A 26,927-nucleotide genomic window follows, 5' to 3' on the forward strand; every position below is an offset into this window, starting at 1 on the left:
GTATTTAAAGAAAAAAATCTTAGTACATATTGAGTAGAATTACTACATTTGCAGCTATCATTCCCTCCACTTTCATGCTTTTAAAATCAGATAGTGTGCCATTATTTATCGAATTTGTACTTAGTAGCCAGCACTATAGGGGATACCAAAGAAGTATAAGCCATGGTCAGTGCCCACTAGAAGTTTCTAACATAATGAGGGAAACAAAACAAGTACAAAATAAAATATAAAAAGTCATTAGAAAATGGATGCTCACAAAACAATTAAATACAATAGATGAATAATAGCAAATAAAACAATGAAGTACGACACTGAATGCTACTGATTACACGTGTGCTAGAAGGTCAAGGACAGTAAAGAACAAGAGCTGCGGAAGGCATTCCCTGGTCTAAAGAACATAACTTCCAATAAATTAACACCGAAAATAATTTTACAATATTTATTTTAAAAAACTACTATATTTCTTCAATTCTAAGCTGTCATCTTTTCACATTTTACAACAATAGATATCATGGCTAGCATTCATCTTGCACTGACTCTGTACAAGGTACTAAGTGCTTCACATGTGTTGACTCGTTAATATGGATCATTTAATGGGGTGGAAATATTTTTATCTCCTCCCTGAAAAAGTGCTATTAAACCATTGGTACAAACATAAACCCCATGGCTGTTCAGAATCCAGGAAGCATGGTGTGTGCAGAAATAAATAGTGCTTATAAATGAAAATGTATAAAAATACACTGACAAAACGTTCTAGTCTCCTTAGCCTCGACTGCTAGGCCCCGGGTTGTGCTCTGTGGGGACCACCTGTAGCCCTGATACCCTGGAACCTCCTGTAGCTTAACTGTTCCATCAAAGACCACACCAGCTTCAAAACTGAAAAGTCTCCACACTGACATAGTGAGGTAACCTCATTCAAAATTTATCCTCGTTCGGCATTTACACAGCTCTGCTTGTGGCTTTCACCTAGGCTGGGAGGGTGGCTCTGATTTTTTTACAAACAGGGGATCAACTCTCTAAACCACCAGCGTCAAGTCAAAATAGATGATTACATTGGGTTGGGTTTCTCAGGAACAGTCTCTGAGGTGGAGATTGGCATGCTGGGATTTATTGGTTTTTAGGGTCACCACCTGTGGGGAATGAGGGAGAAGCTGATCTGCTATGAAGTTGCAGCATAGGCCTCAGATGATCCCGGGGGAGCTCTGGGGCTAAAGTGTCCCACATTGAGGTTAGGGGGCTGGGCCTCTGTTCCCTTCCACTCACTGGATAGCAATACCTCCAGGGAGGTGGTGTAATCTCGGGTGAGACGATTACACTGGGCTGAGGCCAGTTCTTGTGGGGAAGACAAATGCAGGCTGTCAGCAGGCAACATTCTCAGGAGTTGGGGGAGCGTGGGCTTTGGTCTTGAAGGTAGGAACTGGGTGGCACACCACAGCGTCCACTACAGTGATATATATTATACATTCATATGTTTTGTATATTCACAGGCATATATATTCATATAGACATACATGGGCATATAGGCAAGCATATATTTATGTGTGTATTTATATTTACACAAGTTTAAGATGCATAAGTCAGGGGACTTCCCTGGCAGTCCCATGGTTAAGACTACTATGCTTCCATGGCATGGAGCACGGTTCGATCCCTGGTTGGGGAACTAAGCTCTCACATGCCACGTGGTGTGGCCAAAAAAAAAAAAAAGCATAAATCAAGTAAAGAAAACAACCACGGTGAAATGTGACATAGTAAGTTGGGTGGATTTATTAAAATCATAGGTAGTGATCACTGCAGTACAGTAGATCTGAGGGTTGCCTCTTAGGGAATATTTTTGAAATTTGAGGGAGTGTATTTGGTTGTCACAAAGAGTAGGGAAGTTCCAAGCATTTATTTGGTGGGGATCAGAGATACTAGGCGTCATGCAATGTCGAATTTCAAATGTCCCACTGAATATTCATGTAGGTGAAAAAAATCTGTTTTTAATTATCTTAGCCTAGAGCTTAACCCACTTTACATGTAAACATAATATTTTTGTTTTGTTTTATATGGTTTTAATATTCAGTGATTTTTTTTATTTCAGGGATGCACCTCTGTTGTTGTAGCAGACAGGATCTAGTCGGGAAAACAAACCACAGAAATAATTTAATATGGAGAATTGCTGAAACAGGTGTTGGAGGACTGAAAAAGCAAAGAGGGAAGCAGCGGCGTCAATTGGGCTGGGGAACAAAGGGAAAAGTTTAGTTACCAGAACTAAAGGTGTGCAAGACTCACACCTTCATTCCTGAAGGGTGTGAATCTACTTTTAAACTCTTTTAAAAAAAATTATAGTAGCTTTCCATTAACTTTTAGTATAGGACACGGAAGTGCTAAGAGGTATCACAGAAAATCAAGAATGCACCCTTTTTTTTTTTGCGGTACGCGGGCCTCTCACTGTTGTGGCCTCTCCCGCTGCGGAGCACAGGCTCCTGATGTGCAGGCTCAGCGGCCATGGCTCACGGGCCCAGCCGCTCCGCGGCATGTGGGATCCTCCCGGACCGGGGCACGAACCCGTGTCCCCTGCATTGGCAGGCGGACTCTCAACCACTGCGCCACCAGGGAAGCCCAAGAATGCACTCCTTTTGTCCCCGTAGTCTTCCCTGTCCCCACTGTGAAGCAGCAAAGCCAATTTCCTCTTGGCAATTGGAACGAATCACCCCAGCCAGGACAGCACCCCCTTCTTCACCTGATTTTTTTCTATAGTATGAGGAGCCCAAAGTGCCGAGGTACCATCTCAACCTCAACCTCAGTGGAACCATAGTTGTGATCCCTGGTGGAAATATTCCTCTGTTGGGAAGTAAAATCTCCAAACCATCAGGGCTCAAAGTTACAGGAACTGGAAACAGAAATTGTGTGAGTGGATTATTGGGTATAATGATGAGAGGAACCACTTCCACTTTCCCCACCCCCTGATTCTTGAACCTGTGTATTTTGAAAGAAACAGTACTATGTATTGGCACTGACTCAAAGCATATACTGCATCCTATACAACGGAACTTCAGTTTTTAACATGTTATTTCCTAACTGGCACCAGAACTCAGTGGGCTATTCCATCATCCTTCCAGGAGCTTCTGGCTGGTGGGGCATATGATAAGACTAGCAAATTCCAGGGAATTCCCTGGTGGTCCAGTGGTTAGGACTCTGCACTTTCACTGCAGAGTACCCAGGTTCAATCCCTGGTCAGGGAACTAAGATCCCATAAGCCGTGCAGTGTGGCACCGCCCCCCCCCCCCAAATTCCATTTGCACGAGTCCATTGCTGCATTTATTTTACTATGAAATGAGTTCCCTGGAAAGAAGTAATATGTAGAATATCATAACAGTGAGTAAGGTATAATGAGTTCATGGTTGATAATAATATCAGAAATATTCTGAGCATAGAAAGCAAATCTATATCCAAAATATGTGTTTATTCCAGTAAGACAAATAGCTGTCCCTTCCATGATGGAAGGGGTCCAGTATAATCAATCAATCTGTTACTAGGTTACTGGCTATTTTCTCCTGGAAATAGTGCCATATTGGAACTCAACGGGTGATCTCTGATGTTGGTAGATATGAACCTTACTGTGGGGAAGCCCATGTTCTTGAGCCCATGAATATCCTTTGCTCCTGACTGCATGGCTACTTTGTGCAAGCACTGCAGTAGGTGGAAAAAGAGGCCAACTCCATCAAATGTGTCATCCCCCTGATTTTGAAATCTGAGTGGATGCCCTTTGGTGTACACAAATATCCTCACACTTTGTGCCCACTCTGAGAAGTGCATCCATATACCTCTTCCCTAGACCTCCTTGTCATCAGTCTCCCAATCTTTTCTTTCCAAGTTATTCACCGTTCAGGAAAACCATCAGCTATTGCCCATGAATGAGTGTAGGTCTATACCTCTGGCCATCTCTCAATCCAGACAAAGTAGACACCCAATGCACTGCAGGACATTCTTTGTGCTGAGAGAATTTCCCTTCAGTACTACCATCAGGGGCGTTCCTCATGGGAGTTCTAATGCTAGAACAGACCACTTCCAGCTTGTGCCGGTGTATTGAGGAGAACTGTATGTAAACCAGTTAACTGATTGAAGATGATGAGGAGGCAATATACCAGGAGTAAGAATCAAAGGAATCTAAGTCACTGGCTAAGGCAACTTGTGCTTTCTGGACCAGCTCAAGCTGTCTCTTACATACCACTTCCATTTGATGAGGGATTGCTCTTGTGCATGCCCAACCTTATGGGCTGATGGGTCAGATAACATCCAGTTCATAATGGGCAGCTGAGGTTGCATAGTCACTTGATGTCTCATGGCCAGTCATTCAAATTCAGTAGCAAGCTAGGTACAGTTTCTCAAATGGAGAATTGTTATCTGCAGAAGAGGGCATGGCTTTGCTGTGAAACTAAAGAAAGCTGCATTGTGGATCTTCTATTAGAGTTTGCCAGTGGCAGATGTATATGTATATGTTTGCCACAGACACTTCAAGTATCATGGGATTCCTCTGGATCATAAGGTCCTGTTACAGAGTCTTCTTTTTCTTTACTCCTGATAAAAAATGCCAGCCTTATGAGTTACTGGGTAGATGGGTCAGAGCACACACTCAAATGCAGTATATATTTCTTCCAAAATCCAAAGACGCCCAACAAGTATTGTGTCTCATTTTTAGTGGTAGGTGGTACAAGGTGCAGCAACTTGTTTTTCACCTTGGAGGGATATCTTGATATCTTTCAGATCACTTGGATCTCCAGAAACTTCACTAAGATGGTGAAATTTTAAGACTTCCCTGGCAGTCCAGTGGTTAAGACTCTGCACTTCCACTGCAGGGGGCACAGTTTCCATCCCTGGACGGGGCACTGAGATCCTGCACATCGTGTGTATGGCCAAAAAAAAAAATAAAGTCTAAAGTATTTGTTACTTCCTGTTTATTAGGTCTAATCAGCTTGACGAATCTAACATAGTGATCAAGATCTCTGCAGACTAGATTATGACAGAGAGCAAAGGAGTTTATATCCCACAGACAAGACTATAAAGGTATGCTGCTGGCCTCGCCACATAAAAGAAAATAGATTTAGTGCAAATTGGAATAGATGAAGACAGCACATATAGAATTGCAGTTGCAACTGGCATTACCATCTGATTAAGTTCATAACAATTCATAATTATTCTCCAAAATCCACCTGCCACTAGATAGGTCAAACAGGTGTGTTAAAAGTGGGAAGTGATAGTATCACCACTTTTGCATCATCCACATCTTTTATGGTGGTCCTAATTTCTATATCTCTCCAGGGATATGGTATTGCTTTTGGTTTTCTATCCTGGTAGCAAGAGGAAATTTCCAGAGGCTTCCACTTGGCCCTTCCTACTACAATAGCCTTCACTTTGTAGGTCAGAGAAATAATGTGGTGATTCTGCCAGTAACTGGGCATGTCAATTCTAATTATATATTCAAGAAGTAGGGCAGGGGCTTCCCTGGTGGCGCAGTGGTTGAGAGTCCGCCTGCCGATGCAGGGGACATGGGTTCGTGCCCTGGTCCGGTCCGGGAGGATCCCACATGCCGTGGAGCGGCTGGGCCCATGAGCCATGGCCGCTGAGCCTGCGTGTCAGGAGCCTGTGCTCCGCAACGGGAGAGGCCACAACAGTGAGAGGCCCGCGTACCGCAAAAAAAAAAAAAAAAAAAAAAGTAGGGCAATAACCACAGGGTGGGTCTGCAAACCTACTGGATCCATGGTGATATATACTTGGGTGAAAACTCCATTTACCATCTGACTACCATAAGGCTGCACTTTGATTGGTGGACCCAGTGATATTTTTGGATCTCAGGAATTAACATTAATTCAGAAACAATATCAAATAATCCTTGAAATAGATGGGTACTTCCTTTTTCCCAGTGTATGGTCACCCTAATAAATGGCATCAGGTTCCCCTGGGGAAGGCTTGGATGAAGATTTGTAGTATATATTTATGGCAATGCTGCAAGATTCTTCTTCAAGGGGACCAGCTACCCTTTCAATCAAGGTCTGTGTCTGTGAACTGGCTGAGGTATGGAAACTGGATGAGAAGAATGATTTCATTTGATGGCTCAAGTCAGGTTTCAGGCAGCAGACCTAGAGTTTTACTTGTTAAAGAGATCAAAGAATATTTCAGAAGTCTCTCCATATATTTCATTCCTGTGGCCACCTAGGGCATTACGAAATATCCCTGTAGGTCAAGACCTTTGAGTACCACTTTGTCCCTGCTACCCAGTATAGTAAGTGTCTGCCTGGTCCCTGCCAGTTAAGTGCTGCCACTTGGCCTTTGACATCCCAGGATCCCACTCTCGCAGAAATCAGGGAGTCGTCTCAATGGAAGCATTTCCCACCATCATATCCAGTTACCACAGAGCTTTTCTGGTGCTCCCCTTACTAATGTATTTTTCTTTTTAAAAAAAATTTTATTTATTTATTTTTGGCTGCGTTGGGTCTTCATTGCTGCACGCGGGCTTTCTCTAGTTGCAGCAAGCAGGGGCTACCCTTGGTTGTGGTGCACAGGCTTCTCATTGCGGTGGCTTCTCTTGTTGCGGAGCACGGGCTCTAGGCACTCAGGCTTCAGTAGTTGTGGCACGCGGGCTCAGTAGTTGTAGCTCGTGGGATCTAGAGTGTAGGCTCAATAGTTGTGGCACATGGGCTTAGCTGCTCCGTGGCATGTGGGATCTTCCCAGACCAGGGCTTGAACCTGTGTCCCCTGCATTGGCAGGCGGATTCTTAGCCACTGCGCCACCAGGGAAGTCCCACTAATGTATTTTTCAATGCCTTACTGTAGGGGTTTATAGTTTGGGGGTGGGTATACAGTATGCATGATAAAATCACTCCAACATTCCCGTCTCCATAAACCTTTGGATTTTTTTTCCTCTACATTGTACCAGGGACATTCTGTCATCTCCATCTCATCAAATATAGACCACCACTGAGTCTGAGTTTTTTTAACCAATGAAGCAAACTGTTGGAGTTACTTTCAATTCATGAGCTCACACATTAAATCCAGACTTTCTGGTAAATGCACCCATATCAGCAAATTTAGCTTAATCTTCCGCTCTTTATTTTGTTTGGAACTTGACCAGGAACTATTCAACCTTTCACAAAATCATGTCACCAATGACAACACCAATGTTTATATGTGAGTTGCTAATAAAACATTCAAGTTGGATTGCGTTTGTCGTTCTCTCATTCACAATGGTTCTACATACAGGTGCAAGCATCTTACTATTTGTCTTCCAATAGAGTTGTGCTATAGCATTTACTTATTGAAATACACATTAATTATAAACTGCTCCCCTTTTATTTTTCCTTTATTATACAATTAGGACATTATATTGATTTGGAGGGAAATTTGCCTAGGTAGGTAATATTACCTATGGATTTCATTTCATAGTAATGAGTGTTAAAAATACTAGTTATAAAAAGGGATGATGGGTCTGAAAGGGTTGAGAACTGCTTGCTCCTCCTTTCAAACGAGGTCCCAAGAACTTACCTGTAGGCATGCCCATGATGAAGCAAGTGGACCTTGAGTACATCTGCCAAATCAAATCATATGTTATCACTCTTCTGAAAGACAGCTATATTTAGGTAGAGAAGTCAGTGTCCTGTTCAGTTACAAAGCCATGCAGGATGATATTAATAAATAGACATACCAACAACAGCACTGAAGAACTGCTTCATAGATGCAGCAAAAGCAAACTATTTTGTGTTTGAGGGAGGCCTTGGAGTGGAATTTTTTTTGTCTCTGTGCATCACTGAGGATAGTGGAGTGGAAGCCAGGAGAGTGCTTTCTTGGTTCCCCTTGCCTGTGTGACTGAATTCCAAGCCCATGGTTAGATAATAAATGGGAGGATACTAAGCAAAAGCTACCATCCCTCCTCTCCTTTCTCACAGAGACTCTTTGGGGAGGCTCTGAAAGTGGGGAGGAAGAGTCCACATTTGGTTTGTGAATGAAGGGTAGATACTGTGGTTTTGGTTTGCCGTTCAACTGTAGGTTTGTTCCATGGCATGCCAGGGGCACGTGGGGCTGCCTGGGAGCATCACCCCATACACTTGCCCACTTAACCCTTTCTCCTGAAGAATCTCAACTCTTGTCTCTTTCACAGGGAAGCCCATCCTCACCTACCAGTCTGGCCTGATTCCTCTGTCATGGATTCCTTCACAAGTATTATTTTCCCCCTGTGATCCCTTATCTCATTCTGTAATTACATTCATTAGTGATGACTATTTATGTCAGAGACCTCCTAAGACTAGGTATCTTAGATGTTTATGCTCCCCTTTACATACTGTGTCTAGCCAGTATCCGGTACAAAGTCAGCAGTCAGTACATGGTTGTTGAATGAATAAGCGTTTGCTTCAGATTCCACAAGTATTAACACTTTACTCTGATTATGACTATTACCGTTGTGCGTGTATCCCATGCTGTTTGACAGCTGGGTCTTCTATCTGTTGAAGAGCATGGTAACTGGATTTTGTAGAAATGAATGAGTCAGAACAGGTGGAAATCCTCAAAAGCCCAATTAATGCGGTAATTTAAGACCTCTTTTCTTCTCTGGTAACTCCGCTCCACCTCCTTCCTCCCCAAATCAACACCCAAAGTTTGAATTTAATGATGGGGTTCTGCGCGTGTCCAACTGGGAGGTAGCTGGAGAACAAGATGCAAGGGCCAGAGCCCTTGTCCCCACCCTCCAAATGTTTGACAAACACTCGCTAAAGAATTAGCGTCGGGGCCTTCCCGTATTACACAAAGAGAGCATCAGCATAGTGGCCCCTTGCCCAGGTGGGATAAGTTGAAGTGCTGTGCAGTCTGATTCCGGATTAGGGGGAGAGGTTTAGGGGAAGGCGTGTGATCCAATCTCCAGGGTTGAAGTTGGCTGCGTGTGAGTGCAGCCTTTCTTGTCCCTCGGGGTGTGTCCACAGGGCTTGCTCGTCAGGTTGTGTTTGTGGGTGTTTGTGTGAGACAGGGCGAGGGTGTGTGTGGGGGTCACGATCAGCCCCCCGGGAGAGGGGCCTCTAATCGTGCATGCCCTGGGTGGGGGCAGCGGGGGCAGCCACGGGCCCCGGTCCCGCTCACCCCTGCGCAGAGTGCAGGTGCGGAAGCAGGCGACAGTTCGGCCCCACGGCGGCGCGCCGGGGGCGGGCGCGGGCGTGGGCGGGCGCCGAGGGCCGCGGGCTGCGAGGCGCGGCCGCGGGCGGCAGGAGGCAGCGTCGGCCCAGGCGTCGAGGCGGCGAGCGAGGCAGCGCGCGGTGATGTCAGTGGCGGCCCGGCTGGCAGCAGCCGGTACTTCCTGTATAAAGGCGGGCGGGCTCGGCTGCAAACCCTACTAGCCAGTGTCAGCCTCTCGGCGGGAGGAGGAGGAGGCGGCGGAGGAGGAGCAGGGGGAGGGCTGTCAAATTCGGGAGCCAGATTTTTTTTCCTTTCCCCTGGCAGTCCCTTCCGCTTCCCCGGCTCCTGGCGTGACATCTGCGGGCCGGGGACCTGTATGTGTGTGCGCGCCAAGGAGCAGAAGAATGGCAGTGCTCAAACTCACCGACCAGGTAGGGGGCGGCGGCGCCGGCGCGCGGGGCGGCGCGGAGCCGTGGCGGGGGGATGGGGGCGCGGCGCGGAGCGTGCCAGCGAGCTGTTTACTCGCGGCGAAGGGGAGGAGTGTGTGCGGCCGCCGGCTGCTCCGAAAGCCGGCGGCTGCAGCTCTGCTCCCCGGCTCGGTCCCCGCCCTGGGCCGTCGGAACTGCGCGCACGGCTCGGCGGCCGGGGCGCCCCAGGGGCTGGGGAAGGGGCGGCGGGGCTCCCGCTGGCGTGCGGAGGTGCGCGGGAGTGCGTTGTCCGAGGGCCCGGGCTGGGCAGGGGGAGGGGAGGCTCGAGGTGCTCCTCCGGCTCCTGTGGCGCTGCGCAGCGTGGGCTCCGCCAGCCCCGGTGGGCCGAGGGGAGGCTGGTCCGCGCCGCCGGGAGGAGGACCGTGGATGGAGAGGGAGAAGGGATGGCAGCCTGGGACAAGCCAAGAGACCCCCCAGCCAAGCCGGAGACTGGCCCATACCGCGGCTCTCGTGTGGTCGGGCTGTCTTTACCCTCTTGACATGACATCCTGACTTCCTCTTTAGTAGCCCAGAGGCTGTGTGTGCGTGGTGCGCGATGGGGGCCCTTGGCGCGGCTCTCCCAAGAGGAGTGAAGTCCGGCACGGGGCTTCACTCACAGACTGTGGGCTACCGCACAGGGTAGCTCTGGAGTCCTTTGCTCGGAAAGGTGGGGCTATTTGCTGGCTCGGTTGACAGTCCTCACTTCAGGTCTGTGGAATGGAAACACCCTACCTTTGCGGACTCCGCTGCTCTGAGGGCATTGGCACTCACAGGCGCCCAACCAAGTTGCATGACAAAACTCTGCAGCTCGTCCTACGAAAAAAGGAAACAGCTTGCTTTTTTTTCTTCTGCTATTTATTCATGGATAGTGAAATGAACATTGTTTTGCGGTCCCGGTAGGCGGCAAGGCAGTCTTGACTTTGACACACACGGTCAAACATGCCAGTCCTTGGTGTTAAACATCTCATACTTATCCAGTGGGTTGCGCCTCGTGCCTCGCTGTCCTCAGTATCCAGCCAGAACTTCCTGCGACTTAAATGCAGTCAGTCATCACGATAATTTTTCTCCTGCCTTTAAAGTTTTGCTTTGCTTTCCATAAGTATTTTCAGGCTTTTAAAATTTTCTTTTCTGTGTGGGGGAGGGATCACTGAATTAAAATTCACGTTATCGTTAAATTTAGCAGGGGGAGCAGCAGCTGGTAATCGTGATGAATCTACTTGTTCGCATTGGTTCCAGAGCATTGAAGAGTGCTTGTAAGTTGATACTAGTTTAGGCTTCCCCTCGACCTTTTGGTCACATACTTAACAACTGTTAGACATTTGGTTGTTTTAAATCTTCCAAGTTTAGTCTGCCTTGGTCTTGTTATCTTTGCCAGTGCAAGTTACTATATTTCTCTGTTAATGCCTAAATCTTCATCTTCAGAGTACAAAAAATGCTTCTAATAGGCGTTGTCATTTTCACATACACAGAGGAATTTCACATAGAATTTTAGAGCTGGAAGGAATGCCAAAGATGATCTTCACCCAGATCCTTGATTTTTTAAATGAAGAAACTGAGGTATAGAGAAGGGAAGCATGTCTTCCTCAAGGACCCAGCTGTTGACTTGTAGGGTAGAGATGCACTCCTGGCTCCTGCCTTCCAGGTTCCTGTGCTTTCTTCTAGGGGTTAAGACACCTCCCTCCATCTTGTCATTGGATGTGTTGGAAAGCTGACAAGAAGGCATCCTCTCCTCAATCAGATCAACACTAGTGAAAAGTGTACTTGGTCTTAGAAAGAAAGGAAGTTATTCTCCAGGACTTATCACAGTAGGACTTTCAAAGATAGTTTCTCTTTTAAAGTGTTTCTGAATACATCCCAACCCTTCCCCCAACAAACTAGTATTACTGTGGGGGGAAAGAAGTTGTATGACCTTCAGTTGGTTCCATTTACTGATGCATAAAGGGAAACTAAGGAGTTCTAAGATTCAAGAGCATCTACAAATTGCCAGCCTATCTTGGGGCAAAACCGGAGGGAGGTTGGGTGAGGAGGTAGACTGGGTGCCATGGAGTGGTGAACAGTGATGGTTTCTGCGAGGCTTTAGGTCCAGGAAGTGTGTGGTCTTTCTTGCCTTAGATGGTCTTACCTTTCAGTTTGAAACTAAATTCTTAGAAGCTGGTTCTTAACCTCACCAGAGGCTTCAAAACCCTTTGCTTAAACTCCTGTTGCAGGAGCTTTGCTTCACTATTGTGGGTAGGGAGCCACCTGCTTTGAATCTGGGCCTTAGAGTTTGTAGAAGAGTGCCTAGGTCTCCACTCAGCTGTTTGTAAAGCAGTCACTTGTTAATTGCCTCTCATCTGTTTAACACCCTATTTGCAAGGTGGATCTTATTTTTGCCAGGGTTCTTGGATTTTTAGTTTGAGGACACATTCTTGCTGTTGATAACCTGAATCACTAGTTGTTTGTTTTATTATTTTGGTTTTGTTTGTTTTTTTGAGTTTTATTTTGTTATTTTTTAAAGTGAGGTAACATTGGTTTGTAACATCATGTAAGTCTCACGTGTACATGAAAGCAGGTGACGTTTCCGGTCCCGCTGAAGCTGGGTGCGGGAGCTTGCTGGCGATGACGGTCAACACCTCAACAGTCAGTCCTGTGCTGACATCTCCATCATGCAAGAGGAGGAAAATGCCTTTTCCTAACTCTGTTTTGGGAGAGAAAGAAAGGGGGAAGGGAGAGGCAAGTGTGGTGGTTTTTTTTTTTTCTTTTTTACTATGAAAAGGAACTGGGAGCTATTGCTGCAAACAGACTTCGCATTGAGTACTTCTGCATTTTAACTGTCTCTTCTGTTTTCCCCTTCACAAAACACACATCAATTTTCTTGCAGTGTTAGGGGGACCAGTCTTCCTGGTTTGCCAAGGACTGAGGGGTTTTCCAGGATGTGGGACTTTTGGTGCTAAAACCAGGACATTCTAGGCAAATCAGGTCAAGTTGATCACCCTATACAGCACAGCACACACTCACCTATGTAATTAACATTAATAATGCAATTATTTCCTCATAGATGGACGTTGGGAGGTTTATTTATATCTTTGGTAAAGTGAGGTAATTTTAAGTTTGGGAAAGAAAATTTCATTGCATCCAAATGTAATACATTTTGTTTGAAGATAGATGTGAAATTCTTTGCAATTTTATTTGATATTGAACTTTGCAGGGCTACGGGGGGTGTTCTTTATGTCATGTAGTGAAGGCACTGCAGTGATTTTAAGAGTGTGGTCATATCTTTAGCCTGGCCCCCCCAGAAAAGTTTTTCAAAGTTCTGAAGCAGAATGGTAAGTGCTATTGGACCTTTGAAATATTCACTCTTCTTCCTGAATTTGCTAGTGACAGCGGAATGCCATCTCCATCTCGAGGGTTGCCTGTAGACAAACTCTTTCTGCAGGGGGCCCTTTTTGGAGCTTCCTGCCTGGAGGCCTTTTGGTTTGGTGTCCTCTTGCCAAGTCCTATAGCTCACACTTGAGTCACCCACCTCCTTGCCAAAGGCAGTGGCTGGCAGCCGTGGCAGTGGCAAGAAACTAGAAATCCTGTAACTTTGAAAGAAGCATTTCTAGCCCGTAGTGTGGGGTCTTGGGACACGTTACATATTTTACTGGGCTGCCCTTGTCCTTCCGGGGCTCCTGGCAGCACTGGGCTTACAGCAAACTCTGTGTCCAGTCCTGACTTCAGCAGAGAAGAAGGGAAAATAAAGGCTTTATTCTGTGGACCCTTCTCTAGTTGTCTTGGGATGCAGTCACGTGGTTTGGGGAGGGCACTTGAGGACTGGTGTTTCATGGCAGAGACCTAATAATGGCTTACATTATTGTGATCTTATTGTATGCTGGGCCCTTGCCATGAATCGTCTGTCTTAATCCTCACAGCCATGCTAGGAGGTAGGTGGTTGTGTGATTCTTACTTTACAGATGAGAAAACAGGAATAAAGAGGCTAATTGACTTGTTGAAGGTCACACACCCAGTAAGTGATGGAGTGCAGTGTCCTACCCTGGCAGTCTGATTGCACAGGTGGGACTCTGACCACAAAGCTATACTTACGATAGTTGAAAGGGCAGTGCACCGTAGGACTCACAGATGCCTGTTCTTATTTACCGGGAAGGCTCCGGGTGAGCCACACTCCCGCATTCCTCCAGGCTCGGGGGCCAGAACCAGGTCTGGCAGAGTCAGGAGCTTCTCTGAGGCCTCTGCTCCTGCCACACTGGGGCCTGGCCTATCCCATTTGCCTTTCACCTCCCTACCCTGGAGAATGATGTGTTGGTTGGTAGCTTGGTGATTTTTTTCTTGGTCATTAACAAATAAACTGTGGTCATTGTAGAAAAATCAGAAAGCTAGATAAGCATAAACAGTTAAAACCCTCTGAAGTCTCTGTGCTCAGAGAGAGCTACTCTTGGCAGCTTGATATATTTCCTTCTAGCTTCTGTCTAGGTAGCCAGGTAAGAATTTTAAACATTCCACATGATGATATTGGTATCTTTCTCTTGAGCATCAACGTGATACCTATGATGTCTAGACCAATGGGTTTTCCAAATAAACTGAATTTATGCCTCTCAGTTAACAACTGGCTGCTTTAGTGTAAATCCAGCAGTGGTGCACAAGGTCTAGCCCTGGATTGATTGAAAAAATTTTTTTAAGGTTTCAACTTTTACTTCTTCTTTTCTTCTAAACAGAGAGTAAATATAAACTCAGAAAGGCACACTTGTTTGTGCCAGAAATAGGCCTAAAACATTCTTTTTTTTTTTGCGTTACGCGGGCCTCTCACTGTTGTGGCCTCTCCCGTTGCGGAGCACAGGCTCAGCGGCCATGGCTCACGGGCCCAGCCGCTCCGCGGCATGTGGGATCCTCTCGGGCCGGGGCACGAACCCATGTCCCTTGCATTGGCAGGTGGACTCTCAACCACTGTGCCACCAGGGGAGCCCAGCCTGAAACATTCTTTAAAAAGATTTCTATTTCAACAATATAATGTGAATTAAAAAAAAATTTTTTTATTGGAGTATAGTTGATTTACAGTGTTGTGTTACAAGCAATTATTTATTTAAATTTACTTTTGGCTGCATTGGGTCTTTGTTGAGCGCGGGCTTTCTCTAGTTGCGGCGAGCGGGGGCTACTCTTCGTTGCGGTGCGCAGGCTTCTCATTGCGGTGGCTTCTCTTTGTTGCAGTAACACGGGCTCTAGGTTTGTGGGCTTCAGTAGTTGTGGCACTCGGGCTCAGCAGTTGTGGCTTGTGGGCTCTAGAGCACAGACTCAGTAGTTGTGGCGCACAGGCTTAGTTGCTCCGTGGCATGTGGGATCTTCCCAGACCAGGGCTTGAACCTGTGTCCCCTGCATTGGCAGGCGGATTCTTAACCACTACGCCACCGGGGAAGTCCAATGTGAATTTTTATAGGCGAAACTATAACATGAAATTTAAAAATAGGCAGGGGCTACAGAGATCTTATAATCCTGTGGTTTCCAAAATTGCATAAGCTATGGCTCTCCTTTTTGTTTTTTCCCAAGGAAAATTCCGTATTAAAGCTCAATATATAAAAGAGGTTGATGAGAGTAGTGGTCCCTGAGGCCCTTTAAAAGATTATTTGGGTTTAGTATTATTTGAAAGTGTTTTGCAAAACTGCTGGTGACTGGGTCAGTGGTTCTTTTCCTGACACACTGTGTACTCAGAAAACAAATAAACATTTATAAGTGTTTGTAGGTGATTAGGAGTTACATAGAATTTGGATGACCATATCATGTTAATCCAAACTGGGACACCTTTGAAGATGATAGGGGGTACCATTAAATATCACACTGAGGAAACAGGTGTGAGTCAGGGCTGTCCCAGGTAAACCTGGACACAAGGTCACATCACATAAACTATGTTTGCTCACTTCAGTATTGAAATGACAGTAATAGTGAACTAGTGTGGCTAGTAGACTAGTCACTGTCTTTCCAGTCAGATTTACACGGGAGCTGGTATGATAAAGACTGTTTTATAACCTTATGCAAGGCCCGAGTTGCAAATTGGCTTCTTTCTCACACATCAGCTCTGACCAGTTGGTCAGGGGTTGCAGGAGCAATATGTCAGGAGCACTGTGGCTCTTGCAGCCAGAGATGGGGGAAAATGTGATGATTGATAATCCGTGTTTGCTGTGGGTATAAGATAAAGGAGAGGTAGCATATATTGTGCCTTAGCCAACCCTTGGCCAGTCAGATTACCCTCTGTGGGCCTCAGGCTCCTCTTTGTAAAATGAAGAGGTTGGACTGGGCGCCTTTCCAGTGCCTGGGCTCCACTCTCTCCCTCTGTGACCCACCCCTGCATGGGTGTAGTGGCTGAGAAGGGTGTGTTTGCAGATGAGCTCTAACTGAGCTCCCCAGGTAACGAAGTCAAACAGTTAATTTCTGGCTCCAGAAAAGAGTTTTAACCGACGTCAGTAATTCAGGAACTGATTCCTGCCCTGTCCCCTGCTTTCATTTTATAGATAACCCAAGATTATCTAAGATTCTTCATTTTATAGATTATCCATTTTATTGATTATTCCTTTACTACCCTTTTGCCAACATCATCTTCGCCCTCTGCTCTGCCATTGGAAAGTTAGTAGAGCAGGTATTTTCTCTTATCAGTGTTGATGCTTCTGAAAGAGTTGGTCGCCCAAGAGGTTGAAATGAATGATTCATGACTCTAATTTTTTATGATGATATTCATAACTTTTAAGGATCCTTTCACTTGTCTCTCCTTTTGAAAACTGAAAATTTGTCTAGTACTCTATTAATTGGGCCAAGCAAAGAAAAGAAGCATGTAATCCATCTTTGGGCCATTTCAGGCTTTACTAAGCCAATGTTTGCTTGTGTTTCTTGGTTTTCATTTGTCTCTTATCCCCTTGAACACACCCTCATGAGTCATAAGCACCGCCATGTAACTTTCTAAGGTATCTTCAATGCCAAGAGGCCATTTTGCCCCAAGGGAGCCCCCCACCCTGACCCCAACCAACTCCTAAAATTAGAGGTGTGCAGAAACATCTGAGGCCTAGACATGCAACATTTAATCACAGTTCTAACCTGTTTCTAAAGATTTCCATGTTAAATTGCTTTAGTTTTGCTTTCACTTATTTTTAAAATAACACTTGATTGGGAATCCGAAGATCCGGATTCTACTCATGGTTCTTTTTCTAATAGTTGTGTTGCTTTGGGCAGGTCCTGGCCTTAGTTTCTTTGTGAAATGGGAGTGGGTGGGTGGAGAGTCCTCTAAATTCTTGCAGCATTCTAACGTTCTAAGAGAGCACCCCAGGTATTTCAATGTCAACCTCTTCTCAACTCTTGGAATCTGGTTTCAAAAAGTATCTGCCTTCCATGAACTTCTGATTTTCCCTCCAGCACCCACAGTTCTGCTTGAGTCAGGGGTCCTTTCCCCCACAGTTCCATCTTCTAGTGTCTCCAGGAGCTTGGTTTTGGGGACACAGAGCCCCTGGGGCTTTTCTCAGTGTGGCCTTTTGAGACTCCCTTGAGCATCTTGCAGGGCAAGGGGAGCAAACTTTCAGACCCCATGTTTGTCTGTTGAGAGCTGTGGTGAGCTGGGGGGCCCTCTGTAGCCTTCCTCAGAGGGGCTGCTTTAGCAAACAGCCTGGGTTCTCTCCTTAATCCTGTTTTATTGAACTCCACAATAATATCTGGGTCTAAGAAGTCTGTTTCCCAACCATTGGCCCCAGATATTGGGTGCAGTTGACCCAAAGACCATCAGCTTTCACAAGGAGGGATTTCTTGCATGAGATCAACATGTGTAGATACACTCCGTCTGTGGAGGAAACTTGTTTTGGTATCTAAGACTGGCAGAATGAAGAAGAAGATAGGAAGTGAGCACAGGACAAGTATCACAGCAGAAGGCCAGGCAGAAATTCAGGTCAACTGATACAGGTCAGCCAACCAATTTTTGTTGAACAGTGGCCTCCTAAAGAGGACGGGGGGCACCCCCACTCCAGGGGTGAACAGGGTGCCTTATTGACTTTGAGAAAGAATTTTAAAATTCTTAAAAATGTTGTTTGTGTGTACTTTTAATGTATATTATATGCTAGTACTATAAAACCCTCTTAGCTCTACTTTCCGCTTTTGGCCACCTTGGCCAAACCACAGCTTAGATGCCTGCAGTGGCCTTCTGACTGGTCCTCCCCATCCAGCCTTGGCCCCCGCACTCTATCCAACATAGCTCTCAGGGTGGTGGCTCTCAGATCATGTAGCTGACATCCTACAGTGGTGCCCCGGGCCCTCTCCTCCCAGTCCTGCCACTCACCTGTCCAGCGTGTCTCTTCCAGTCTCTCCCTGGCTCCTTGGCTCCAGCACAGCGGCCTCCTGTCTATTCAGTGGATGTGCCAGGTGCGCTCCTGCCTCAGGCCCCGAGCCTCCTGCTTCCTGTGAAGCTCTTCCCCAGGTATCTGCATGGTCCACCCTCACCTCTCTCAGATCTTTGCTTGAATATTACCCTCTTGGTGAATTCTTTTCTGGCCGCTCCAGTTAAAATGCCCACTCCACACACTTCTTGCCACTGTTTCTTTCTTTTCTCCATGGTACATATCCTTTATACCATATGTTATATATATATATATTATATACATATTTTTTTAAATAAAAACTTACGTGTAGGAGAGCCACAAGTAACAGGGCAAAGATATATATTTTTTTCATTTCCTTCTGTATCTTCAGCACTTAGAGCAGTGTAAGGCACATAGTGAATGCTCAGTAAATATTTGTTAAGTGAATGAAATAAATATGTATGTATGTGTATAGATTTGTATGTGTTCAAATGTTTTTACTTATGAGGTACTCAAAGAAAAAAATTTGGAAAAACTTCCGTACACAGAGCTTCTATCTGTACACTGGGATATTGAGTTTCCATTCAAACAAAATTCAGAGTAAATTTTTGGCCCCATCAGAAGATAAAAGATCACTTTTGGTCTCTTTTTTTTTTTTTTCCCGGTTGTTTCCTCTCTTTTTAAATTGGGATGAAGATGGGTTAACACTGTATTTAGTTCTGAGCAAGTTCCATTTCTTTACAGGGGAAGTATCAGGGTGACACTAGGAAAAGGGACCCTAAATATGTTGGGAAGGGACACTCACACCCATGGCAAAGTGGATCTTCTATGCATTCAAGCAATCGAGGAGTGTTTAGTGAACTCCATCTCCATGGCAGTGACTCAGCTGCAGTCCTCTACTCCCCCTTTCCACAAAGCATAAGAACAGGTAAGACTAGGTACAATACAACAGAGACCAGACAGAGAACTGGTAATAAGGAGACAAGATAATACACACGCTTTATGTGATTTGATCCTAACAACATATCTGTGAAGGAGTGGCTATTATTCTATTTTACAGATGATGAAATTGAGAACTGAGAGATTAAGTAATTACTCAGGGTCACATGGCTCTGGGGTTCACATCTGGGCAAGCTTGACTCCAAGGTGCACATTCTTAGCCACTGTGCTTCTGGCCTCCTGACATAGGTGTAGCATCACAAGAGACCCTTTTCCCCGTGGAGGTCATGGTCTTGTTAGAGATGACTGTGAATGCCTTGTATGTGGAAGGCCCACCTCAAATCTTTGTTGAATACATGTGGTATATGAAACAGCTCTCAAACCAGCCATAGCGCAGGTTTAGACTGTATCTTGGGGTACTGATTAGGGACTACAGGAGTCCAGAGATGGGCAGAGTTATTAAGAAAGGCTTCAGGGAGCTGGAGGGAGCCCAACTGGTCGTTGAGGAAAGGAATGATTTAGGCAGCAGATGGGAGTGGAAGGTATCCCAGATGAGTGACGTGCCATGTACCTGTCGGGGTAACCTGAGGACTGTGAATTTACTGAAGCATAGGGTTCATGCTAGGAAGGCAGAAGAGCAAAAGGAAGAAATAGTTAACATGCAAACTTGGTAGGAGAGGTGTTTGTATATTAACAAATCTTTCTCACTTGAGTTCTTCTGATGGGTACTACGTGTCCTCTCCTGGAGACCTAAATTAATGAGTTTGTATCTGGACAGAACTCATTATTCCCATTTGTTGCTTAGGCATGAACTTTTAAAAACTAACATGTACCCCACCTTGTTCCAAAAAGTACTAAAGCATAAGGTAAGGTGTTACCTATGGGTTCTTCTGTCTCCATGACACCCTCTGCTTGAATAGAATGTTGCATATATTACTTGCATGGCAACATTTTGTGGACAAACATGTATCCTGGAGTAGCATGGACTTCATTGAAAGAGGCTGGGTGGTCATCATGCTGCAGGACATTGGTGGAAAAATGCAGTAGGTCTAGAGATGGCCTGTTTTTAACCTAACACATTTTTAAATTAAAAAAAAATTACTTAAAAAAATAGAGACTATGGGGATTCTACAATAACAAGATCCCATTTCTTTAAAGAAAAATTGCAAGAAAAAAAAAGATGGAGGGGAAATATGTAGATTAAATGAGAATTAAGACTAATTAGATTCTGATGCAAACACACTTAAAAAACACACTTCTGAGAGACAGTTGGAGAAATTTGGGTGCTGACTGGCTGGTGACTTAAAGTATGAATATAGTATTGTGATTATGTTTAAAAAGAGAATCCTTATCTTACAAAACAAGAAAAAGCCCCATGAAACCTTAGCATTTGCCCAGGGCACTGAAATATTTTAGTTGACTCACTCTTTTTTGGAAACTGTTTCTCTCTCTTTTTACTTCTTCCTGCTCCTTTTGTTCTCCTCCAAGCCCTTCACTCTCACTTGATAGAATATCTTCAATAGAGTTTTTAGAGTCCTTTCTGATTGATTGTCAGAAAAGCACACAATTCTGCTAGTTCTGTTGCCTAAAGAAATACGCTTCTGAATTAGTTGTGAGGTTCACCCGCCTGTTGACTTAGTCTAAGCGGCGCTCATGACTCCAGTCAGATATTTGAGTGTCTGCCTTAAAAATCACATCTTGTGTGTGTAAGGAAGACCTGGATTTGGCTGTCCTTGTGAAATATTTCAGGGTGAGGTTTTTCCAGGGGAATTCAGATATTAGAGTTGCCAAGAAGTCATTTTGTTATATTAACTTTTTAACCCTGTTTCTATCTAGCCCGGCTAGTTTTTAAAAACAGCAAGCAGTTATAAGGTCTCAATTTTAATGACCCTGCCTCCTCCCCTCTCTTGTTACCTGAACAGGAAGTGGGTGTTGGTCGTTGTCCCAGGGATTTCAGTGTTGCTTTACGCATGCTGAAATATCTTCGTTTATTCCTACAAGTGTGAAAATCTTTCCATATCCTTCTTAATGGAGTCCAGATTTCAGACTAGACTGTAAGCTTGAGAATTGGCCAACTGCAGCTTGAGTAAATGATAGTGTCATGAGTTATTTAGAAGCCAAGTGAATAGGGTTTTAGGTGCCTTGGAGCCTCAGTACAATTATGTCTTGGGGCCTCTGAGGCGAGTGTAACGTTTAGTTGCTAATGCTCCATTTCTTAGCAGCCAAGAAGGAACAATCTTGTTTTGAGAAGCTCTGCTCTTTAGCAAAGAGTCTTAAGTCAGGGTGCTAGGGTACTCTATTACTGTGTTCGTAATGTTTTAAAATATTGTGGCATCTCAACAATAAATGCTGGAGAGGGTGTGGAGAAAAGGGAACACTCTTGCACTGCTGGTGGGAATGTGAATTGGTTCAGCCACTATGGAGAACAGTATGGAGGTTCCTTAAAAAACTACAAATAGAACTACCATAGGACCCAGCAATCCCACTACTGGGCATATACCCTGAGAAAACCATCATTCAAAAAGAGTCATGTACCAAAATGTTCATTGCAGCTCTATTTACAATAGCCAGGACATGGAAGCAACCTAAGTGTCCATTATCGGATGAATGGATAAAGAAGATGTGGCACATATATACAATGGAATATTACTCAGCCATAAAATAAACGAAATTGAGCTATTTGTAATGAGGTGGATAGACCTGGAGTCTGTCATGCAGAGTGAAGTAAGTCAGAAAGAGAAAGACAAATACCGTATGCTAACACATATATATGGAATTTAAGAAAAAAAATGTCATGAAGGACCTAGGGGTAAGACAGGAATAAAGACACAGACCTACTAGAGAACAGACTTGAGGATATGGGGAGGGGAAAGGGTGAGCTGTGACAAAGCAAGAGAGAGGCATGGACATATATACACTACCAAACGTAAGGTAGATAGCTAGTGGGAAGCAGCCGCATAGCACAGGGAGATGAGCTCGGTGCTTTGTGACCGCCTGGAGGGGTGGGATAGGGAGGGTGGGAGGGAGGGAGACGCAAGAGGGAAGAGATAGGGGAACATATGTATATGTATAACTGATTCACTTTGTTATAAAGCAGAAACTAACATACCATTGTAAAGCAATTATACCCCAATAAAGATGTTAAAAATAATAATAATAAAAAAAATATTGTGGCATCTCAAGGAACAGTTTCCAAAAATATTACATGGGAGTGGCATAGTTAAGAGAACACTGAATTGATGTCTGGAGATCTAGGCTATAAGCACATCTCTTCTCCTAACTAGCTGTGTCATTCTTCCTGTGACATAACTTTTCTCGATTATAGAATGGGTATAATAATACTTGCTTGATGGGAAAGTTGTGATAATCAAGTGGGAAGAGTCTTTGTCCAGCAAGTGGCTCATGGTAGGAACTCAATAAATAGTCTTTGAATCTCTAGTTGGTTCCTCATTTGTCTAATTAAAGAGACTAGCTCTCTAGGATTAATTTCAGCTCTATAAGAATATGATTTTAGGGCTTCCCTGGTGGCGCAGTGGTTGAGAGTCCACCTGCCGATGCAGGGGACACGGGTTCGCGCCTCGGTCCGGGAGGATCCCACATGCCGCGGAGCGGCTGGGCCCGTGAACCATGGCCGCTGAACCTGTGCGCCCGGAGCCTGTGCTCCGCAACGGGAGAGGCCACAACAGTAAGAGACCCGCGTACCGAAAAAAAAAAAAAAAAAAAAAAAAAGAATATGATTTTAGGTATGTTTTGTTTTAAGTTTATGCCCATTTGTCTGGTCTTCCTTCTCTCTAACTTAAACAGCATTGGTAGAGAGTGTGTGTTTGTTTTATTTTTGTGTGAAGTTTCCATTGGTAGGTTTGAATTGTAGCATTTTGGTCCCCCTACAACTTTAGGAGGTGTATTTTTCTTTCATTTCATTTTAAACAAATCGATTGACTTAGTTTATTTGACTGAAGAATCTTATGTTTAGATAGGAGAATAACTGTGCGTTTAAAAAATTCTGAGGCATTTGCAGTCATTCTTGATTTAAGTTGTCAAAAAGAACTGAAAATTACTTACGAGAACGCCATTTCCTCTTCGCAGAAGTATATAATGGTGTCTTTTTGAGGAAGTAAGAACAAAATAGTTGATAGAGCAATCTCGATAAAAAAAAATCATGGTGTAATTTCTGAAAAACATCAGTGTAAAACTTCAAGCCTTGAATGAATACATAACAGGATAGGAAACCCTAAATTTCTCTGAAAAAAAATGTGGTTAAAAAAAGTCGGATGACAGATCCTGTGTAAAAAGTCACTTTAGAGTCCTTTTTTTCTTAAAACTGCAGAATGCTATTTAGGAGAGGAGCTAAGTTAAACATCATTGGATACATGTGTGTATATTAATTTTAAAGTGTATTTCAGTTTGAGTTTATACCCAGTGAAGGTGTAGGGCAAAATAAAAAGGGTCACGGGAAAATGAAAATAAGAATTGGTACCAAAAAAAAAGAAAAAGAGTAGATTAAAGAAAGAAAAATAGGAGAGAAACATATTTTAAAAAAAGAAGGAAGGAAGTAGGAATGGGAGGGAGGCTGAGCATGTTGCTTTCTGAGGTGAATGTTGGAGATGCTGTTGAACGTAGCTTGAGGTGGTCGTCCCTGCTCTCTCTGTTCTTTGAAATAATTTTTAACATCGATCTCTGCTCTTCAGCCACCTTGACCCTTATTTCTTGGAGTTCTAGAATCAGAGTAACCAAAGTGGAGGTTGTTACTTAGGCTGCAGAAGAAATGAGCAGAGCTATGTGCCCAGAAGAGTGGAAAGAATCAGGCTGATGGGTATCTGGCTCATCCTTTGGGTCCTTGCTGCTGATATAGAGCCCTCAGAATCGGTGCAGTGGCCGGCAGGTGATAAGTTGTTTTACATAGTGGGCAGGCAGGTACTGAAGGCTCCTATGACTGGTGACTAGTTTCCTGTGACGTCTCTGGTGTTAAGCACCCAGGGCCCGTCCGTGTGAATTGAACTCAAGGACATTTCTTCATCGCTGCCATCCCTTTTCAATGATCCTTCCCAGAGATCTAATTCTCAACTCCATTTCTCCCGTGAATTGGCAGGGAGACCCTGGCAGTCATCACACCTCTCTGGGCCTCAGTTTCCTCTAAGTGATGAGGATGTTGGCTTAGGTGAGCCAGCTGCCACTCTACTCTTCTCTGACTTTGACCCAGAGGCTGGCAGACCACTCACTGTGCACAGGTCAGATCCAGCCTGCCGCCTGTTTACATGGCCTGTGAGCCAAGAATAGTTTTTACATTTTTAAATGGTTGAAAGAGATCAAAAGAATAATATTTTGACACATAAAAATTATATGATATTCAAATTTCAGTGTCCATAAATAAAACAGAACACGGCCTCCCTCATTTGTTTATGTACTGTCTGTGGCTGCTTTCAGGCCCTGAGAGCGGAGAGGAGTCCTTGTGACAGAACCTGTATGGCCCACGACGTTGAAAATATTTACTATCTGGCTTTTTGCAGAAAGTGTACCATCCCCTGCTCTAACCTGAGCACACACTTGGGACTGTACTCTTCAGAAATTGAGTGCTGCCTTCTTACAGCCGTACTATTACCTAAACTGAACTTTGATCTAGACTTAATTAGATTAAGATGGGAGAGTCTTGCCTTTATTATTTTCTCCAGGAGAAAGTAGAAGCTTAGTTAGCTTTCTTGGTATGCTTTTAATTAAAAAAAAAAATCCTCTTTAAAACAATATTTTGTTTGTACTCAGACTTTTTTTTTCTCCCTCTAGGAATCACTGTAGAAAAGGAAGCCGTAAGTTTATATTTTAAATCATTTGCCTTGTAAACTGGATTTTTAAACTCCAGATGTGGACTCAGAAACAGTTAAAATGTACTTTTGATGCCCTCAAAGAGCTGAGATGGGAGAGGAGAGCTTTACCACTTATATATATATTTTTTTCTTCTTTTTTTTTTTAACATCTTTACTGGAGTATAATTGCTTTACAATGGTGTGTTAGTTTCTGGTTTATAACAAAGTGAATCAGCTATAAATGTACATGTATCCCCATATCTCTTCCCTCTTGCGTCTCCCTCCCTCCCCCCTTCCCTACCCCACCCCTCTAGGTGGTCACAAAGCACCGAGCTGATCTCCCTGTGCTATGTTTACTGCTTATATTTGAGAGTGAAACAGAAATCTTAAGATTTTCTATTTCCCACTGTGTGCTGAAAATGCTATTTTTAGTTTCTTTGAGTAGGGACTCCAGATTAATGTGGGGATGAAAATGGTTTTAATTTTTATGGAAAGCCAATTTAAACAAATACATTTAAAAGATACACTTAATTATTATACATGGAAATCATAAAATTAAAAAATAAATATCAATAGTATCTACTTATCTAATGTTTCTCCTTATTCTAGGAAGTTCTCTCTGAAGCTAAGTCTTGTAATTTCTGTGTGAGTTATGAGTGTGGGTGAGTGTGTGCGTGCGTGTGTGTGTGTGTGTGTGTGTGTGTGTGTGTGTGTGGTTTCCAGTATTCATGTCATTATAATTGTAACGAGGATTTGCCTCCCACTCTTGAGCTTCCAGAGTCATCTGAGTTATTCTAAAACTCCTCCTAGGCCGGGAGTTCCTTTTGATCTTGGGAGAAGATGGGTACCTTGAAGTGGTTAGTGAGGAGCAGAAGGGCAGTTAATCAACACACGTCATCTTTCTTCTAAAAGTGAGCTTCATTTTTCTCTTCTGAGCCTACAGAGAGAAAGAATTAAGACTGAAGGGACTTGCTGATAAAGATTTGAAAAGAAATTCTTGTAGTGTATAACTTTAGAAAACATTGACAGTGACTTCGTACCTAAAGTACCTGAAGACCTCCAGCATTTTCTGAACAATATTATAAATCCTCTGGGGGAGACAGGAGGCGAACACGAGAATCCCCATTTTTTAGAGGGAGAAACCGAGGCCAGAGGCTGTTCCTGGGCTTGCAGACTCTCAGTCGGGTTAGAGCTCTTGTTTTTCCTCTGGCTCAGTCTGAGGTGCATTTCATTTGCCTGTCCTGTTCTTAAACAGCACTTGTAAAAACATGTGTTGTTTCTACAGTTATATTTAGGATACAGCTTGAAACACTGCATAAACACCCCAGGATAGAATACTGAAGTCTGCTGCCTGGTAATTGTTATGTGGTTCTAGTGGCATGTTGTCTGTGTTATCCAGATGAGAACTGGATCACCCAGTTTTAAGTTGGTCTAGAAGAGGGAGCCCCTTGTGTACAGGGCCGAAAGGATATTGCCTCATGGTTCCCCTTTGGGTTAAGAACCTTGTGATATACAGAAGGCCGTGGAACTTCATCCTTGTTTGAAAACACTCGTAACTGGGAAAAATGCTGAAATACTAAGGCTTTCCCACGCTCTGACCCCCAGAATACCTCCACAGTGTGCTTTGTTTTCTTTTTTCGAATTTCCTGAGAAGTATCTGAAATTGCCATCTGAAGGGCATGTTTGTCACAGAACTGCTTAATCTCTAGCTGTGTCTAAATGCAGATGTAGTTAACGAGTACTTTCATTTTCCTTCTTCCGTGGACAGGGGCGAGTTTCTTGGTTGAGCCTCTCACTTCTGGTTTCAAGCCATGTTTAGCTCCTTGATTAGTGTGCGGCTTGGGAAGGTGGGCGCTAAGCCGTTCGTTTACTCTTCACTTCGGGGGGTGGGGGGAAAGTGCTTGCACGCCCACTTTTTAGTATGCAGGGCTCTGGTGAACCTGATAGTAGGTTATCAGTAACTACTAACTGAATGAATGAATGATCCAGTGCCAGTTTCTGCTGCTGTGTTTTCTCCTTCCCCACCATCCTTCCCAGTTCCTTAATATTTACTTTCTTTCCTCTTCCTGAAATCATTAAAATGAAGTCAGAAAGGTCAGGACATGATTAATATTTTGTTATATAAATAGCCCTAGTAAAAGGATTGGTGGTGGAAAATATTGTCAAGTTTTTTGGTGGATTTTCTTTCTTGGTTCTCTGTTAAATATGTATAATCAAGAATTGTGTGACTGATAGCTCATTGTGTCATGACACGAGCAGATCTGAATCAGCCTCCCTCACCCCCAGTCAAG

At 44.1% G+C, this 26,927-nt stretch overlaps 1 protein-coding gene and 1 non-coding gene across 8 annotated transcripts in view; both read left to right on the top strand.

Annotated features, from left to right (window-relative positions):
* The first annotated feature begins 3,151 nt into the window (after positions 1-3,151).
* Positions 3,152-3,224, top strand: TRNAE-UUC (transfer RNA glutamic acid (anticodon UUC)). The gene has a single exon. It is a non-coding gene; the product is annotated as a tRNA-Glu (tRNA).
* Positions 3,225-9,361: 6,137 nt separating this feature from the next.
* Positions 9,362-26,927, top strand: part of ANKRD44 (ankyrin repeat domain 44) — a 317,342-nt gene continuing 299,776 nt past the window's right edge. For 3 of the 7 annotated variants that reach the window (XM_019939220.3, XM_033859922.2, XM_073807441.1), the window contains exon 1: positions 9,386-9,566. In XM_019939220.3, coding sequence (XP_019794779.1) covers positions 9,540-9,566 — 27 coding nt within the window. In that variant the 5' untranslated portion in view covers positions 9,386-9,539. Of the gene's footprint in view, positions 9,567-26,927 lie in introns of all 7 variants that reach the window. The other 4 variants (XM_019939221.3, XM_019939222.3, XM_073807444.1 and 1 more) reach the window with 2 other exon arrangements.

This window comes from Tursiops truncatus, chromosome 7 (genome assembly GCF_011762595.2).
Source record: "Tursiops truncatus isolate mTurTru1 chromosome 7, mTurTru1.mat.Y, whole genome shotgun sequence".
NCBI classification, from domain to species: domain Eukaryota; kingdom Metazoa; phylum Chordata; class Mammalia; order Artiodactyla; family Delphinidae; genus Tursiops; species Tursiops truncatus.